The following is a 20,062-nucleotide window of genomic DNA, read 5'->3' on the forward strand; positions in this document are numbered from 1 at the left end:
TTTTCTGAGCATAGATCAAATAAATAATAATAAATAAATAAAATAAAATAAAAAGCAAAATTCATAAAATATTTTTTTTAAATCACAATAAAACATTTGGAAAATAAATGCTCATATCTTGAGATTGAAAATGAAAGTAAAAATACTAATCCCAAAAATTGAAAACAATAGATTTCTGGAAAAAAAAAATCAAATATTTTTTTTTTATTGAAATTAAAAATGGGCATTTAGGTCATTTTCTATTAGTTTTCAAGTGAATTATACATTAAGGAATATGTTAACACTACCCAAAAAAAAATATGATGATTTTGTAATTTTATGTCACAAATTATTATTATTATTAGTTATAATTGTAATTAATTATATATTGGTATTATTATTGTTGTTGTTGTTATTATTATGTTTGTATTATTATTATTAGTCATTAATTGTATTATTATTATTATTGTAAAATTATTTAAAGATCGTGAGAAACAATTTGAAAACTGTTATTGTGATTTTGGTTTTTTATTATGAAAAAATCAGGTTGACAATCTGAACCAAACAATGTATCGGATTCGAGAATTAGATTATGGTCCAGAATTAAATACTAGAATTTGAATCAAACATCCCCTTAGTCTTCAATTGTGGATTAATCTATTTGAACCCAAGCATAATAAAAGATGGATTGATAAAAGTATTCTAAGGTATTCTACATGGGATTAAGCCAAGGTTCAAGATGAGGTTAGATAGATTAAAACTTAATTTATAAGATTGAGATTGAAAATAATTAATTGAAGGTAAGATTGAGTAGATTATGAAAATATGCATTAGAGATTGAACATATTGAAGATGAACATTTAGGTCTTTTACTATTAGCCTATTGATAAGATTGAGGTCAAGGAAGGCATCTCATTAGTTTTAAAACATAAGGGAAATCTCTAATATTCACCAAAACATGGGGGCATGTCTAAATCACCCATTAAAGAATTAGTGTAATACTAATCAGTGTCGGATCGATCTATTTGCATAGGCCAAAACGACACATTGCACCCACATAAGTGATTTTTGTAAAGAAAAAAAAAAAAAAGAGAAGTAAATTGTATTTTCACCCTTTTATATTGCTTTTGTACACACTACAATCTATCGAACAAAAATTCTTCTTCTTCTCTCTTTATATCCATCTCCTTTTAAGTTTTGGAGAGATCGCATCAATGGAGATTAGATTTCAAGTATATATATATTTTTTTGTGCATTAATCATCAAGGAAAATTGAAAAAATACTATTAAAACCTTCAAAATGATGATTTTAAATTGAAGAATTTGAAGATTTTTTGACAGATATGTTCAATAGATTCAAATCGAATTTATTTTAACAAATTCGACAGATATCAACAAATATTACTAAACAGTTTCAATAGGTACCTACTGAATAAAATTTTCTATTAAATATTACAAAATTAATTCGGTAGATACTAATCAAATTTTACAAAATATATTTGATAGGTACCTACCGAATATAATTTTTTTTTGTGAATAATTTTGACTCGATTAAAATTAAGTAAGATCAAAATTAAAAAATTTAATTGAAAAAAGTGCTAAGAAGTGAATGAGAGGAGAGAGAGAGAGAGATTCATTTGATATCTTAAGTGGGTGAAATTAATATTTTAGAAAAAGAACAGTTATTAGGTGGGTGCAAAAAACTATTTGAAAGTTAATGCGCGTATGGCAAGAAAGTTGGTACAATGCGCCATTTTGGTGTGTGCAAATGGATAGACCCATAAGGGGTCCCACGTGCTGTCAGATGCTGACACGTTGCAACGGTTAATATCTGCTCTAACGACGATGACGAGATTCAACCGTTGGATAGAGTCAATCGTCAGCCATTAATTTCAATTGTAGTTTGAAGATAAGGAAAACAAACTTAGATAAAGACATCTCTATCAAAATTTTGACAAAGACATTTGTAATGTGCTAGTGTGCAATGTATTTCTCGAAATTTTGATAAAGATGTCTTCATCTGAGTGAAGTTCAAATGAAAAGTTTCTGTTACGACTTCGGATATGGAAAACTTTGTAAAGGAAAGGACATCACGTGGGCCCTCTGTCCTTGAAAGATAACCACCTCACATCAGCATTGGCTTAACTACTAACTGCAATACTTATTTTATTTATTTTTTTACGAATTTTAGTTCAATTTCATAAATAATAAATTAAGCGCTTTTATAACCAAATTTGATTGATTTTAAAGCTTTAGAGCTTATCTAAAGGATTTGGGATCGATTACATGATTTTCATTCATTTCACTTTGATCATAAACACATCTTATGCTATGATATTGAAAGTGTGTTTATATCTATTTTTATTATCACAATTTACATTTTTCTAGAGTCATCTTGTTTTTTTTTTATAACGAGAGTATTCAGACTTACGCCCGACTAGGGGGATTGGATGAGTCAGAGTTGGAACCAAGGCATATGGGACCTTCCTTTGGACAAGTGCAATGCTCGCACATCATACATACCAGTTATATGAGGGAACGCCCTCGTGGGTGGCCCCAATGAAATATTGCTCATACTGGGTATCAGACATAATTCAAGGATCCTCTTTTTTAGCTTCTTACCTTTAACTTAATTTTTTAAACTCAACTATTGTAGATATGGGTAATAAAGTCGCCATGTGATGTACACGTGTTGCCTTCGAGGCCACCACATGACATTGTCAGAATCGTTACGTATCACCTTTGCAATTGTCATGTGGTGTTATAAGGAGATCTGACTATAAGACCATTAAGAAAATATCTTTCTCTTCGTCACTATAAAAGGAACATGAAGTTGTCATAGAAAGGAAATCCATTCTCTCAAAAGGGGGCTCTCATTCTCTATTTATAACTTCATGTAATACTTTTAAGGATAGTGGAACGATTCCTGAGATCCAAAAGATGTACTCCGGATTTGGATGAACCCCATGAACAAATCGTGTATTGTCATCTCTTTCTCTTTTCCCTTCTCTTCAATTATCTTTGTACGACTCGTATCGACATAATACTAACACCGAATGATCGTGAAACATAGTTTAGACGATGATGAGACTACCTTAAGTGTCACTCGGCACGTGACTAATATAAAGGCCTTATCCTCCGTGTACATAACCAAAAGTGGGCATCGACAACTATCAAAATCAACCTTTCTTGAATTTGCTAAGATCATCTTAATTAACTTTATCGTAGTTTAATTTCTATTGATGCAGGTAATACTTTTCATTGAATTCATTAACCTTTTTAATTCTATCTTTCCTAAGCTTTAATTTACGCATCTGTCTCAACACTATCACATCTATTGCTCAATTCATTAACATAATGTTTCTTTACTGTAAAAATGTTCAACTCTATAAAGCATAGTTGTAAAAATGTTCTACTCCATAAAGCATAGTTGATTTTAATTATGTTAAAAGAACATTTTTCTTTTAGTTTGATTCATCTGTGTCTCTCATATAACACTCTAGAGGCACAACTATGTTTTAATGATCAAATTTTGATTTTATGGGCAACATGTTCCTTGATCTTTTCATTATCATGTATAAAAGACTTCGAACATCCATTTTTAATAATTTTAATTAAATAGAGGTTTTATACTAATTTTAATTTTATATTATATCCATAATTATAGGTAAGCAAACTTACCGTTTGAGCAAACCCACCAAGCTACGTCAATGTTTTTACCAAAAGAAAAAAAAAAAAAACTTGTGTTATTAATTTTCATGAAATAAATATGAGTTGTGATAATCCGACTATCCCACGTGGCACATTCAGTCGACTCTCCTGACGTGACAACTCAGGGAATAGTAGATCTATATGCCTCGGGATACACATTTTATGGGAAAGTATCATTTTGTATCCTAAGACGTACATATCTATGATTCCCAAAGTTGTCACATCAGGAGAGTCAATCGAGTGTGCCACGTAGGGGTAGTCAGATTATTCCGAATCAATAAATATGGGTCAAATGCTCTTTCACTCTATAAAAATAAATAGTACTTCAACATTACAAATCAATCGAGTTGTCTCGGACAAGATTTAAAGCCATGATTTTGATATGTATCATCTTTTAAATTATGGATTCTAATCTAAATGGATAAGGTCTCTAGATCAAGTCTAGAATATATATAGGTGGGCAAGGACATCAATAGAAGAAATATCTAATCAGTTTATTTGGTCAAAAAATTTATCTAGAAATTTTCTTGAGTTAACTTGAAACAATGATTAATTGTATGAAGTCCACTTTATAGCTAGATAGGCTTAGAACCAATATTCTGCCTATCAATGGAGACTTAACTTTTTATTCAAGTTCTTTGTCACCATCTCCAACTTTCTTTCTTCACGTTTTCAAATCTAATTACCTTACCTATTGAAATTTTTTAACGCCGTAGTTTGTTGGAAAAATTACTTTAAAGGACCTTAACAGAGAAATTTTTTTTCTAATTTGTTCCCAAGTTTTAGGATTTTTCTTAATAATTCATTTAGTAAAATTTTCTTTCTAATCAGTTCCTGAACCCCATTCATTATATTTCTCATGTTTGAATGCCCTAACCATTAGATCTCGATATTTTCATCCCAACAAATTGAATTTCTGACATCCCAATTGAATTTTCGGAGACTCCATTTTATTGAAAAAGATTTAAGAAGGAAGAAGAAGTCATTTTCAAACTTTTTGAAAATATAGGTAAAAAACTAAGATTTAAAAAAAAATTCTTAGTTTTTGATTGAAAACTGATAAAGGATGGGTCTTTTCGTTTGAAATCATCTGAATAAGTCATTATTTCGATTTTTTAGTCAAAAAACGAGGATGGATGAGTTTTACCAATGTCAATTTCATCACTTTTATTGTCGAGTTTGACATTTTTTTTAAAATTGTTGAATTCAATAATAGAAAATGTCTTACTTGATAATAAATAAAAGTGGTGAGCTCAACAATAAAAATGTTGACTTTGACAATAAATAAAAATTGACGCACTCATGCTAATGAGGGATCATTAATTTTTTTTAATTTTTTTATTAAATGATTTATTCAGAAATCGCCCAAAACTTAGAGACTATTTAGAAAGAAATTCCTCTGTCAAGGTCCTTTAAGTAAAATTTCCCTATTTTGTTTGTTACGTTTAACTTCAATTATGCTTGAAAGAGGTATTGAAGTAGAATAAAAGCAACATGTTTTTCTAATGTTTGCTTTTACGAAAAAGCTCTACTTTTATCAAACTTTTAAGTTACCATTTGCAAATTATTTATTCCAAGCTTTTTTACGGTAGGAATTATCAACACGTCAAAAAAAGTTGTAAATTTGTTTTTTTCTTTGTACAAAGAGTTTGATGTTGTCCCCCTTAAAATGCCTCGTGAGACACTTAATTGGACTCACTAACCCTCTAATAATATTTAGTGGACTTATATTCAAAGAGTCAAATTTATTGGCGACTTACCGTTATTAGGTCTAATAATTTTTCACGATTGAATTTTATTCATCTATTTAATCTTTTTTTGGTAATGTGTACAATATATCTCGTCTCGTCTTATTCACGAACAATACTGAGATGACTCGAACGAGTCATCTTGTACTCTCAAATGAGATAAAAGATTTTTTAGATCTTTAAAGAAGCTTTGGATTTTTATTTCGTCGAAATTTGATTCATTTTGTTCTAATAATTTAGGGTCCAAAATAAGAATTGTACAATCCACTAATGTATTATAAAGTATGTAAATTATATATTTTAAACTTTGTTTCCTAATAGGATGCATTACGTACATCTATTATTTTTTAAGTATTAGTTTCTTATCCAAATCAGAATCTTATGGATTTGATTCCAAACCAATCTGTTAACAGCCCTTCCATGAGAGATTCCTTTGAAAATGTTTGGATGATTTAAGACATGCCCCTCCACATTGTGACGAATATTTGAGATACCCTGTGTTTTCAAAATGTTGATATATATATCCCTTGACCTCAGTCTATCTTGAAAGATATAAAAAAATGACCTAACATTTTCGTCTTTTAACCTCTTGTTAAAAATCTTTGATTTTTCTCTTAGAAGTAATATGAAATCTTCAAGTCTTGAGCATATCTTCAGTCCCTCTTGTTAAACCTCTTTTATAAAAGCCTTGACATCTCTACCTAAAAATCCATCATATTTCAAAGTTGAGGGGTTGGTTTTTTGTGCAAGATATTGATGATGATAAGGTTTTCAATAGATCACATAATCCCTGAAATTTGAATCGTTTTAATAACTTTAATATGGATTTCCAATGATGTTTCGACCTATCTGATCGATTCTTGATTAACCATGTCCTGATTTGAAAAAAAAAAAGAAGAAGTTAAAAAGCATATAAATTATATTATATATTTCACTTAAATCATAAGGTTTACTTAAGGGTGTGTTTGATTGCTTGAAAAATCAAAATTCATGAAAAAATGAATGGGATGGAAAATTTGAATTTATTGTTTGATGTTACTTTGAAAAAATAAGCGAGATAGAGAGAGAGAAAGAGAGTGACCAACGATTACGACGACGGTGGTGATGATGATGTTGGTATTGAGTGTGACAGTGACTATTGTGGTAATGGTGGTGGTGGGAAAGAAGAAGAGATGAGTTAGAATATAATATGAGTGAGAAAGTAAAATCTAATTTTTGTTGGACTTTTGGATATAAGTGAAAAATGACTTTTAATTAAAAAATACAATCAAACACATAAAAAATGTCATTTTTCATGAAAATTGATTTTCTATCATATTCTTCATATGTAGTCAAACATAGATTGGCTTTGGTCAGATCTAATTTGACCTGATTTGATTGTTATTAGATTGGATTTGGATCTTAATATTAACATCCGATAGAACCCAATCCAACAAGAGTTCAATATTCTGATATGATCGTATCATATTGATCCCAAATTGACCTCACTATGATCCGGATTCCCGACCCATTCCATTGACAACCCTAAAAGTAGAAGACAATGATGTTTAGATCATTGTCCATTAGTCTTCCAAGTAGAATAAGGTCAAGGATACATCATGGTGAAAACACATGGGTATATCAAATATTTACCAAAAGTAGAGGGTTTGTCTAAATCTGCAAAATTTAATGTCAAATTTAATTCCATTAATGACATATTTATGATGAAAATAAAAAAAATTTCTAAATTCCAATTTTGAAAATTTGTTTGTATATGGTTTGCAGAGTCAAACCCTCCATTTGGATTGGAAGATAGAAACAGATTGAAATCCACCTGGTTTCTGTAGCCCACTGGAAAGGTTAGAAAAATGGCCCCTGGTTTTCATTCCCAAACCAAATCCCCCTAATTTCTCCCATTTAAAACCCAACTCCATCACTATCACACCATCACCATCAGCAGCAAAGCAATCTCTTTCTTTCTCTCTCGACCCCAACCCAACATTAATAAACAAAAAAAGCTCACTAATTTATCTTAATCCCGACAGAATTCCATCTCAAGTGAACTGTTTTTGTTGATATCTTCGATACCCATCTCATAATTCTTCATTTTTTAGGTTTATTGTGATACCCATATCGAATTATCTGCGTTTTTTCGGGGAATTTGGATTAGGGTTTTGTCTTGATGAGGATTGAGGCTAGTTTGATTGAGCAGAAAGGGAAGGAATTCTGCGACTTACCGAAGGTGAAGACGAATAACAAGTCGAAGAAGAATCGAAAACGTCAGAAGAAATCGATGCCGAGCGTTGTTCAGAAGCTTTTCGAGACATGTAAGGAGGTTTTTGCTACTGGTGGAGCTGGGGTTGTTCCGTCTCCCAATGACATTGATCGCTTGCGGAGCATTCTAGGTATTATCTATCTTTGATTCAAACTTGTCGAATTATTCGATAATTGTGATTGATTGGTGGTTTGCCTATCTGGGTATTTCTCAAATTTGCAAATTTGATTTCTTTTGAAGTTTTCGTGGTTGGGTATCACTTGAATTCTGCATAAATTTTATTATTTGATCGTTAATTTCTGTTCAAATATTGTTTTTTCGTGTTTGGGATCACGTTTCTTTTATTGGAGCTTTGTGATTTGAGTTGGGGCTTTGTATTGAAGGTTATTTTGATTAGAGATTGGAACTCTGGAAGTGGAGTTTGCAAATTGGATTGCTTTTGAAGTTGTTCTGATAGGGTATTGTTTGAGTTCTGCATAAATTTCATTACTTGATAATTAAATTTTGTTTTTTCGTGTATAGAATCACATTTCTTATACTGGGACATTGCAAATTAAGTTTGGGGCATGCATTGCTGCTTATTATGGTTTGAGATTGAAACTCTGGGAGTAAGTTTGCAAATCGGATTATTTTTGAAGTTTTCATGATCGGGTTTCGCTTTGGTTCTGCAAAAATTTCATTACATGATATTAAATTCTGTTCAATTTTTTATTTTTATTTTTTTTCAATTTTGAAATCACATTTCTTATATTAAAATTCCGCAAAGAAGGTTATTTTGGTCTGATATTGGAACTCCAGGAGTAGCGTTTTCTCTGATCGGTCCTTAAAAGATATGATTTTTTTTTTTCGACCGAATTCTTGAAGAAGATATTTTTGAACTTCGATCCTCCTTGCTTTTTTAGCATCTAGAGATGTTGATTACTAACCAGTGTGCGATAAATCCACGAGTGAGAAGCAATGTGATGAAGTCTTAAATGTATAAGAATTTTATTTCTTTCCTTGTATCTCAATTCCTTTTGACTTTTACTTGGGTTGCTGGATCTTCCAATTCTCCTGTCTGCTTGAGACCTCAAGTTGGGATCTGATCGTTATCAAGATCACGTTCATAACATGTTGGAACCGCCCATCACCCACTCTAATGTGACAATGCCTTTCTAATGGAAGCTGACATAAGTAACCTCATTCTTATGGTTACACCTAGATTTTTTTGGTGATAATGAGTAATAGTATTGCTCTAGGATTGTTTGATGGTGACGGATTGATGGTTGTGAGATTGCCAAGGAGTGACACTTTGATGCTATCTGAGTCATAGAAAGGGTGAGTGAGAGTGAGACCAATATTACGATCTCTGAGTTCTTTTGCTTGCTAGATGCTTTGGATCGCGTAAGGTATTTTTAGATCCTTTTGTTCTGATAAGTTTGTTGTAAAAAAAAAAAAAAAAACCCATTATGTTATAATCGTTCCTGGAATGAAAAGTGTTAAAAAGATCATGTGGCATATAAGGATGAGCTCACATTCAAAGGCTACCCACTACTAATATATAATACTACATGAATTTTCTATGAGTTGTTTGTCTTCTTTGTTGAAACCATTTATGCTTACAAATGGGACTTGTCATGTGTAGATGACATGAAACCAGCAGATGTTGGCCTGACAGAGGACATGCCATATTTTCGGACGATCGAGACTGAAGGAGCCCCCCCAATAGCGTATCTCCACCTCTATGAATGCAACAGATTCTCGGTATTTCAACTTCTATGGGTGCTTATGGTTAATTTTTCTAAAAGGATAATCGATTTACAATTAATTCAGTTTTGTTTGTCTCTCACAAATCTTTTACATTCATGCAGATTGGGATCTTCTGCTTGCCACCATCTGGTGTGATTTCACTGCATAATCACCCTGGCATGACTGTTTTCAGTAAGCTTTTATTTGGGTCCATGCACATCAAGTCATATGATTGGGTGGTTGATCTACCTCGTAATACAAATGAGAATCTCAATCCCGCGTACTGTAAGTATTTTCCATTTTTTTCCTCCTTTTGTTAGGACTATACCCCATATGATTTCTTAACTGACTTTCAAAGGGCCTTGAGATTTTGAACGATCATGTGGAGGGAGTTCTTCGCATTCAGATTATCTTTGGTATAATTTACCTGTAGATGGCATTCTTAGGGTAAAATGATTTGGCCACGAAAGATGTTGATTGTTAAAATGCAAGGGTTAATTGGGTCATGATGTGAGAAATATTGAGTAATTGGAGTTAAAGATGAAGATGCCGCTAACTATGCACGTGTAGAAGGGGGTTGGTTCTACATGGCTTATCTTGGAGATGAGTCAAGGGATGATCGCCATCACGAAAAATATCCTGATCCTTGCATTTCTAGTCCTTCGAGAAGTGGATTACGTAAGAGTGTCTGGATTACGGACACTTTTGAAGTATTTTACGACAGGAAGGGACTACCATCCTCACATCTTGATTTAGTCAATTGTGGCATTTCTTTATGTCAAATGGTCCATGTAATTGCATATCCCTATCACTTTGGAAACAGAGGAATAAAAATGTGTTTCAGGGAGAGGATAAGACCACTCATTAGGTGATTCTGGATATTTTGTGCTTAATGTTTTTTTTTTTGAAGCAAGTTAAGCAAGTGTTTCGAAGGGGTGTTCTTTGAGGATTGTTTTTTAAGTGGGGTTCGCTTTGCCACGTTTAGCTCGTTTGTGGGCTAGTTGCTTTCTTGAGTTATTTGTTGCTTTATTTATTTATTTTTTTCTTTCTTTTTTAGTTCTGTGCTTTCCTTGTAAAGAGGCCACCTTGGCCTCTCTTTTGTCTCTTTTTTATTAAACAAAATTTATACTTATAAAAAAAATTGCATTTTTTGACTCATCTTTTTAGAAAGAAAATGGAAATCTTGATTCACAATTGGTTTCCGTTAATGCTTGCAGTCCAGCCACCTGGAGTTCGGTTGGCAAAGGTTAAGACTGATTCCGTCTTTACCACACCATGCAACACTTCCATACTTTACCCAGCTTCCGGAGGTAACATGCATTGTTTCACGGCATTGAAGCCATGTGCCGTACTGGATGTGCTGGGCCCACCGTACTCGGATCCTGAAGGCAGACACTGCACGTACTACCGAGACTTTCCGTACACCAGTTTCTCAGGTACAATGTTGCTGCTTAACAAGTGGTTTTTCCTGTTTAAGTACAACCATATATAAAAGGATAAAGAAGAAGAAAAAGAATCTTGATGTCAGCCTTGTTGTGGATGCCTATATAGACTAGCAACCTTTTTCTTAGTGAAGGTAATAGAACAATAGAAAAGAAATCATCCCAACTCATGTTCCAATTTTTCCACCTATACACAGTACTTATCTGTCTCCACCCTTTACATACATGCATGCATGCATATAAGGGTCATTTTGGTAAGAACGACGAAAATTGCAACGCACGGCCTATAATTCTGTCCCTTAGTTTTCAAAATTACAAATAAACCCTTTTAATACACGTGTGTTTGCACATGCCACTTTCTACGCACGGCCTATAATTCTGTCCCTTAGTTTTCAAAATTACAAAAGTATCTTTTTTTACTATGTAATATTTAAAAACCCTTTAATCAATATTTTAAATTACAAATAAACCCTTTTAATACACGTGTTTGCACATGCCACTTTCTAGTATGTATAATTCCAAGTATAACTCTCATTCAGCTCCCGTGACCCCATACTTTGGTGAACTACACTGGCTATTAGCCTTGATTGGTTATTTCAAGTAGTTGGATTTTAGCATTTTTTTTGGGGGGTCTTTGAATATAAATCATCACCGAAATTCAATCCTTATCACTGCAATATGCGATTTTTGGTGTGACGTTGCCAATCCACACACAACCCATCTGATAGATCACCTTATATGTTATCTTTGGATGGTGTTCTTTTCAAGTCAAAGCTTAGACACTATCATATATTGTAATTTCTCCCTACAAATCACTTGAGTAATTTTTATTTATTTATTTTACTTTACAGGTGATGTGGGGTTAGTCCGAGAAGATGAAAGAGAGGTGCATGCATGGCTCGAAGAAATAGAGAAACCGAAGGATTTCATTGTTGTCGGAGCTCCGTACAGAGGCCCAAAAATTATGGAGAACTGATTTGAACATTCATCTTCTTTGGTCTTCCTTTTCCTTTAATGTTTGCTTCATTTTCATGGAGGGGCCCTCTCTCTCTCTCTCTCTCTCTCTCTATAGATTGTGTATACATTCAAAAGAAAAACAAAAGAAAACAAAAATTTTAAGACTCCTCCCTAGTGCTAAAATGAGGATGTTTATTCTCCGCCTTCCAAGGCGTTCTTCGCATCCCACTAGTCCGTCCGAGGTGTCTAGTACAGGGGTTTTTTTTCTTTTTTTCCATTTTGGAATGTTTTGGCGGAATATTCTGATTTCGATTGATACCAGAATGAAACATTGAATGTCTTGGATAGTATCAAAATGTTTCAGTTGAGGGTTAGGCAGACCCCCAGCGAGAATTATAGCCTTGCATAGGGATGCCCATTTGCATCCCCCCTATTTTTCAAAACAAGATTTTGAATTTGGTCTAGCAAAGTTCTGCTGTTCAACTTCATCGCGTTACCTACAATGAAGGAAACATATTTTCCTTCCTAAGAAATAATGGGTATGCTTCTGCATCGACAAAGGTGGAAAAAAAAAGGTTGGTCCTGTTGTAAATTAGACATAAAAGATGTTAAAAGTAAAAGAAAGAAAAATAAAGACGGAGTGTGAAAACGAGGAGGCGAAGTAAGTAATCTAAATTCCAAAAAAGAAAAAAGAAAATAAATTAAACACAATGAATTAAGTTATTCACAAGAGTGCACGTAGACACAGAAGAAGCTTGAAGAAAGAAGCCCAAAGTTCTTAAAAATGACTTGTATACAAAATATTAAATGAATCGATAGTCGATTTTCCAGCAAAATGTGAGACGATGCGAATCCATATCAATCTTTTACATGATACAAAGGAAATATTAAGTTTTGAATAAAAGAAATATCGAACAAACAATAGATAAGAATATGATTGAGATTAAGTTTTGAATAAAAGAAATATCGAACAAACAATAGATAAGAATATGATTGGCCGATTTACTTTTCACTTCTGCTGTACAAAGAGAACACTTGAGAAGGTCCACAATGGAATCTTGTTCAAAGAAACTCTCCACATAAAAGAAAAGAGACTCATGTATAAACACGCGATCCTGATCGTTAAAACAATGAAATAGAACGATTCTCATCCCAATGTTTGTCCCTCCTCACATAAGTAGGGATTCAGATTTAATCTCCCTACAAATCTCGTTGAGTAATTTTAACTTTATTCCTTTTCTCTCATCCCTTTTTAAGAATACCCTTATAATTTTATTGTCTTTTCTCTTTTGCCCCCTTAACATCGAAGAGGATGACTGTGCAGGCAAACTCTAACAGTATTATGTAGAAAAAATGTGTTACAATTCTGACACATAATTACACTCTTAGAACATAACATTTACATTATGTAATCTAACAAATTCTTAATTTACTACCCACCAGTCTCCTAATGAAGTTTCAAACTGACTGAAACATTTTGATGTTAGATGAGAGGAATTTTTTCATCACGGCATTTTAAATTTTATTTCAAATCGATAATCTCGTTTAGTTGAATATCATATTTTGTCTAAGTTCATAACACTTTCGTTCCAGAAGGTCCATTGTAGACCATAAGCTCAAGCATTTTAATTAAGTTGGGATTGACCAGAAGAATTCGTTGCCAAAACACGATACACAAATCAATTGACCTATTGGTTCAACCAATATGTTAGTTGGTTTACATAGGAATTAATTAATTTTTTTTAAAAATGTTTTAATATTAAGGGGTAGATCCTAATAACACGACTCGTTAACTCAGCATGCACTCTCACTCAAGAACTCTTCGTTCGCTCCTATTTTTGATTATAAAATTATTCAATTTCTAGCTTTTGATGATTTTTTGGTCCTCAACATGAACTATTTCCTAGCAGTACTTGAAGTAATTAAGGGACAAATATGTCCTTAATTTATTCATGAAAATACCATTTCATAGACCACCACCAATAACAAGTTAACAATGTTGAATTATTTATTTATTTTATTTTATAGAATAGGACTTTTGGATTAGTAATATTTAGTCCATATTAAACTTTATAGACCCTTCAAAGTTCCAAAGCATGCTTCATCCATGATAGCTATACAATTTATTTTATTCAAATAAATATAATTTTGTTTTAATTACTAGTGGGAAGCTATTTTATTTACAACCTAATATTCGGATCAAAGACTAATCATTTAGTTATGGGTTGCCTTCGAAAGGAAGATCTATCTAATTGACTTTATATTATAATTTTTAGACAACAACTTGTGTATCATTAAGAATTCGTAATGACACCTATATATATTTTAATATCGATTATAATGTCCAATTTTCTTGGAAGTAGGTTGTAACCTTCATTAAGAAATTCTAAGAAAGTGATTTAACATCCTATTCATATTTAATTTTGAACATCGAATACCAAATAACAACTACAAAGAAATAGAACAACACAGAGAACACAACAAGATTTACTTGGTTCAATAATGCCTATATCTACAAATATTGAGATGAGAATGATCCATTAACTCTCATAAAGAAATTATATATAGTCTAGGATTTCCCAGAATACCTCTCCTTGAAACCCTAGTTTCCTTGTTCCTCCGTTTTATTTGTCAAGAACCACATCTTTTGTTATTGAAAGTGTGTTCATATATATACACAATTTCACTATCTCAATCCATATTTTTAATTTAAATCTTTCTTTCAATCTTTTAGATCATTTAACATGAATATTTCTTCTAATAACGATTGTAGTTGGTTCTAGTTGAACATGTTCAAATCATCTCAATCGACTTTCTATTATTTTATTATCTATTGGAACTACACCTAAATTTTGTTGATGATTATACCCAAAATTATCCTTGGATTTAATTTTAAGGTTTGGGGATATTTCCTTATTAATATATATAGGATTGGGATCAATTGATCCCTAAGAATGACTCATGAAAAAAACACATGATCCCTATCCTTTAAATACAAAATCCAATAGTTAAAATTTATGAATATCTTGATAACACAAATCTTAGAGCCCAAAGATAAATCTCAACATTGGATTTTGCATTTGAAGGATTAAGATCATGTGTTTTTTTTCAGGAATCATTCTTAGGAGTCAAGGGATCCTGACCCATATACATGTATAATTAAATTCACATATTTTTAATTACATCTCAACAAATATGAGCATCTCTCTCTCTCTCTCTCTCTCTCTCTCTCTCTATCTCAAGTTTCAATCCTGTGTAAACATTGACGTTTCACTCTTATCTTAATAATTACATTGACTTGCAGGATACTTCATAATTAGCATTATTTCTTTCTTTATTTTATGATTAACAACACAATAAACTTTTTGAGAAGTGGAAGATAAGATTTAGATTACTCGTGATAATGTAGCTAATGTAAACGATGATTATAACATTAATCCAATCATCCTTGAAGGTAGATGGATAAAGTTTTAAATTAATATGTTTTGGTCAATCTCGCCTACGAAAGCTCTTTCTTTCAGTAAGATACCAAATCTTACTTGCAGAGGTTTATAAATCACAAATAAAAATAACCCAAATGTCATGTTTTAGTACTAAATTCAATGCGTGATCAAAAGCATTGACCTAGTTTACTAAAATAAACACAAGTTGGTTTAAATAAAGAAGAATCTAACAAAAGTCTTAAGGTCATGGGTTTTTTAGAAATCTGAGTGACTCTCTTAATCCAATGCATGTGGACCACCATACCCTTGGTTTAGTTGAAAAACTTTCATATATTATTTCTCACTTTATATGAAGTTCTTAATTGTAACCAGTTTTATACGTATTTGATTATATAGTTAGATTACATGATATAATAAGTTCAACAAGTAATTAAAATATATCCTTGAAGACTAAAATATTATTTATAAAGCCTAACAAGTTAGGATAAGTTCAAATCATTGACCTAATAAAGAGGTTGTTAAACCAATTTCGAGGCGATTTGTTACTTAATTGTATGTAAAGTACATTTTGGACCCTTCATCCATAGTCCCATTCAAACTGATTTCAAACAATTTTTATCATCTATGCCTTTATAAATGAAGCTGAATTAAGATAAAATCGATTAAGACGATTTGGTCGTATACAACGAAAACCTATTATAGTTTGAGAGTTTGACAACTATGATGATCATGGAGTTGGTCAAAGTGTGGACCAAATTTTAATTTATCGATCCCAAGACTTGCAATGGGGGCATGTCAGGTGGTTCAAGAGGAGACCCAGAGTGGTGTTGCAATCTAACTTCAGAGAGTATAGGATTTGCACCCATCTTTGTTTCCTGAACAAGTGGATCTATCCAGGTGAGCAATAGTTTGACAAAAAAGTTGAAGGCTCTTCACATGGTACATTACTTAAATGAAGATATGGGGAGACCTGATGACCCTTTCACCTATTTTTTTTGGGCCCTCGTTTGTCTTTCTTGCAGGGCTGCGGGCTACCATATAAAATATTTTATTAATCAACACCACCTTCTCAACCATTTCATATTCACATCATGCTCTTGGGTGATGTGGATCGACAATTTTTTTTTGTTTAAAACTTTTCTAGGCAAGTGAGATTAGTGGTAAGTAATTAATAAGTGAAGGCAGATTTTGAACCTTGACGTGGTATCAATAGTTAGACTTCTACCAACTTAGCAAGATAACAAACCCTAAGAGTCGTCGAAATGATCAAGTTCACGCCTCTAGTGGGTTGAGGGGATTGCATGAGTCCTGAGGATTAGTTGGCTATTCTAAGAGACTTGAATACGTTGACTCAAAAAAAAAGAAAACTAGCAACGTTGCGTCTTTGATGCCTACAACCTTCATTTCTTTTATAGTACAACGAGAGAATAGTAAAATTCATATACTAATTTTTTTTAAAACATATATAAAAATATTATTTTATTATAGTAAATGATCCAATATATCCCACCTTACTTTATTATTAGAATGAGAGAGGAAGAGAGATGAGTATTATTGATGCAAATATTAACTCATGTTTTAGATTACAAAAATGTTCATAACATTACGTTACATTTAAGCTAGTAGGTTTCAAATATGTCTCATAGTTACAAATATTAGTATTTATACAAGCTTAAAACTATTCTTTTAATTATTTTAAAAAATTTAAATAAATACTTTAATTATACTAGAATTTATCCATACCTATAACATGAGCATTTTCTTTGAGGTTAAAATTGTAAAAGAAGAAAGATAATAAAATTGGAGGAATATCATTTGAAGAGAAGGGGAGAGAATAAAGTTGAAGATGGTGAAAAGAAAAGATAATAAAGTGGGTGGTTTGGACCTCACTTCATTATAGTTGAGAAGTGAAAAATTTATGTCGGACAACCATAATTAGAGTGGGATCCAACATTATTTTTTATTATATAAATACATAAAGGGTTGAGATCGGTAAACTTATGGAAGGGAAAGTCATATATAAACATGAAATCTAACAATTGATACAAGATAAATCTCTCAAGAATACATCACATATCCCTAAGATTTATCTCAACTGTTGGATTTCAACGTTTACATGGTCAAGATTGTGAGTGAATATATGTGCTCATTCTCCACGAGTGTACGGATCCTCACCCATATAAAAATAACTTATTGCATCCTATTATATATATAATTGAGAGAAGGGGAGTTTTAATTGTTAGCGTAGATCCAACGTAGATATCAGAGTTTGCTTGTGCTTATTTTCTATGGGGTTAAAGGGGAGTAAAAGATGAAAAATAGTAAAGTTAGAAAGGTATTATTGAAAAAATGGGTAAAAGATGAAATATAGTAAAAATTGAAGGATATTATTAAAAAACGAGGGGATAGAGGAGAGAAAAGACAATAAAATGAGATAGTGTGAAACCTATCCCATTGTAACTGGAGTGGGGCATTTATACCCTACAAAACTGTAAGAGGAGTGGAACCCACCGACGTGCTTTTATTTTATTATTATTTTAAATCTTTAAAAAAGAATGCTCTTTACATGATTTGAAAATATTTATATGATATGGTCGGCATCGAATATGAGAATTATAAGAAAGCTCAAATCTAGTGGTTATAGATTATCAATCAAGATGATTTGCAGTGTTTAGGTCAAACCATGGGTTTGAACAGAATCCATCGAGTTGCTGACCCAAAGGAGAGTTACACATCAGATTTTTGAGATGTGGGCCCTTCACACAGCATGGTCCAAGGCTAATACAATTTTTTTGTTTTTTGGAGAATAATATATTAGTTATATTTTATTGTGGTCTATAGATCATCAATCAACTAGTCTATAGTATATTAGATTTTTCTTTTTAATTTTTTTCTAATCCTTAGTTATTCTACAAATTAATGGGACGAAGTCTATTTTTTCAGTTAAATTTTCTTATTTTTAATAGGTAAGATTGGTTGAGCTGATGAAAACCAATTTTATAAATTCAACGGGGCGAATTCCTCGATCCAAAGACAATGTCAAAAGATCAAAGTTGAAATCAAGTAAATTATTTTCATAAATTTTTGTTTAGGACCGTTATTTAACTTATTTCTAGTCAACTTGTATTTTAGCCATGTTAGTATATCATGATTATCCAAATCGATGAAAAATGGGTTAAAATTAGAAGTTAATAAGCCGTAAATACATATTTATTTATTTTTGTTTTTTTAGGAGAAAATATCATTGATGACCAAATATATATATATATAATATATATATATATATATATATATATATATATAATTAACTCAAAAATACTCTCCAACTATCTTAAAACAATATCCAATTTTGCAAATGCGATTCGCATAGAAAAATAAGGCTGACTCAAATGAGCCTTAATAGGATTGCAACCTTTGAATCAATGGTTTGGATAAAGTCAATATGAGAATAAACATAATATATGCAAGGAAATTGATACTAAAGACTTGATTAATTTGGAGATGATGACGGCAATAATACTTCATGTGAGAACCAGGTCAAGAAATTGGTTGTTTTTTATCGAAGAAACATTAAAGATCTTCTGTATGATAATGCATGAAAAATGGATGAGAAAATGATTTTTCACTAGAAAATGTGAATTTCATTTTTATTGAATTTATTTTTCTTAGAAAATAATTTCCCTTCAATCTTAAGAACCCTAATGGATTTTTTTTAACATTTAAAAAAAAAAAAAAAACTGGATAACTAATTTGTTACCAGATCAGATAAACTCACAAGTAAGGCTTAAACGGGTTGTGTTCAGGTCGGATATGAGTATGTCTATATCCATATTTATATTTGATCCAATTTATTTGATTCGGGTCGATTGGGTTAGATAATGTCAAATCATTCATGATTATTTCAAATAAAATTGTTAAAATATGACCAAACGATGACTTGAACTCAAGACCTCTTCATTTTGAAGAGAAACCTTGACCACTACACATAACTATATATTATTGGTTGGTGAAAAATAACTTGAAAAATATAAAAATACAATTTGAGAAGTTATATACATTCAGATCTTGACAGATATATGGATGAATCCGTATCTGACTTAGGTCAAGAGGCATCAATTTATATCTGAATCATATTTTAATTCAGATAAACTTGACAGAACCAAACCCACTAAATTCGGATCACTCGAATTTCTGATAAAATTTGTTCCATTTTAAGCCCTACGCACAGGTCCCAATATCTTGGATTACAGAAATCACCAAAACATGTATTAATTGCTTACATACTACTTACATCATCCATTGATACAATCAATTGGGACTGAGCGATCTACATCGTGTGATCATTCAAAGCTATTTAATATAATAGATCTTGATCTACAAAGTCAGACAAACCAATATATATATAAATGAGATGTAAACTATATAATATCATTAGCTTCTTTCTAAGAAATGACAAAGAGAGTGTCTTCGTCAAGGGGCACCGAATTTCATTTTTCAATGGATAAGTTTATAATTTAAATAAAAGTTAGGACACATTTGTTTATAGGCACAAAAGTCAAGGGTAGATTTAAATTTTCACAAAGATTAGTGGACCTGATAGATCAGATTAATGGGCCCGTTGTTTAGATGATCTGGACCGTTTATCCAACTCTAATGAGGAGAAAATGAGGAGAATTATCACGTTTGTAAATTGTAACACACATTGTAAAACGGTGCACAGTATTTCAGTGCATCGCTGATGCACAGGATCATTAGAGGTCAATATCAAGGACAACCGTATCCTCCATGTTAAAGACGCGT

General features: G+C 31.8%; 1 protein-coding gene across 1 annotated transcript; it reads left to right on the forward strand.

Annotated features, from left to right (window-relative positions):
• The first annotated feature begins 7,228 nt into the window (after positions 1-7,228).
• Positions 7,229-12,175, forward strand: LOC147394963 (plant cysteine oxidase 2-like). The gene is made up of 5 exons (XM_086454115.1): positions 7,229-7,822; positions 9,317-9,435; positions 9,543-9,705; positions 10,638-10,856; positions 11,714-12,175. Exons 1-5 carry the CDS (start codon positions 7,600-7,602, stop codon positions 11,836-11,838), a joined length of 849 nt encoding a protein of 282 aa, XP_086310241.1. The 5' UTR covers positions 7,229-7,599; the 3' UTR covers positions 11,839-12,175.
• Positions 12,176-20,062: the final 7,887 nt, after the last annotated feature.

The sequence above is a fragment of the Akebia trifoliata genome, chromosome 9, assembly GCF_017979445.1.
Source record: "Akebia trifoliata isolate Shusen 1 chromosome 9, ASM1797944v1, whole genome shotgun sequence".
Lineage (NCBI taxonomy): Eukaryota > Viridiplantae > Streptophyta > Magnoliopsida > Ranunculales > Lardizabalaceae > Akebia > Akebia trifoliata.

Excerpts from the sequence above, each read along its gene's own strand:
- LOC147394963 (XM_086454115.1), top strand. The coding sequence starts at position 7,600 with ATGAGGATTGAGGCTAGTTTGATTGAGCAGAAAGGGAAGGAATTCTGC. Across the intron at positions 9,436-9,542 it reads ATGAATGCAACAGATTCTCG|ATTGGGATCTTCTGCTTGCC; the intron begins GTATTTCAACTT and ends ACATTCATGCAG. Across the intron at positions 9,706-10,637 it reads GAATCTCAATCCCGCGTACT|TCCAGCCACCTGGAGTTCGG; the intron begins GTAAGTATTTTC and ends TAATGCTTGCAG.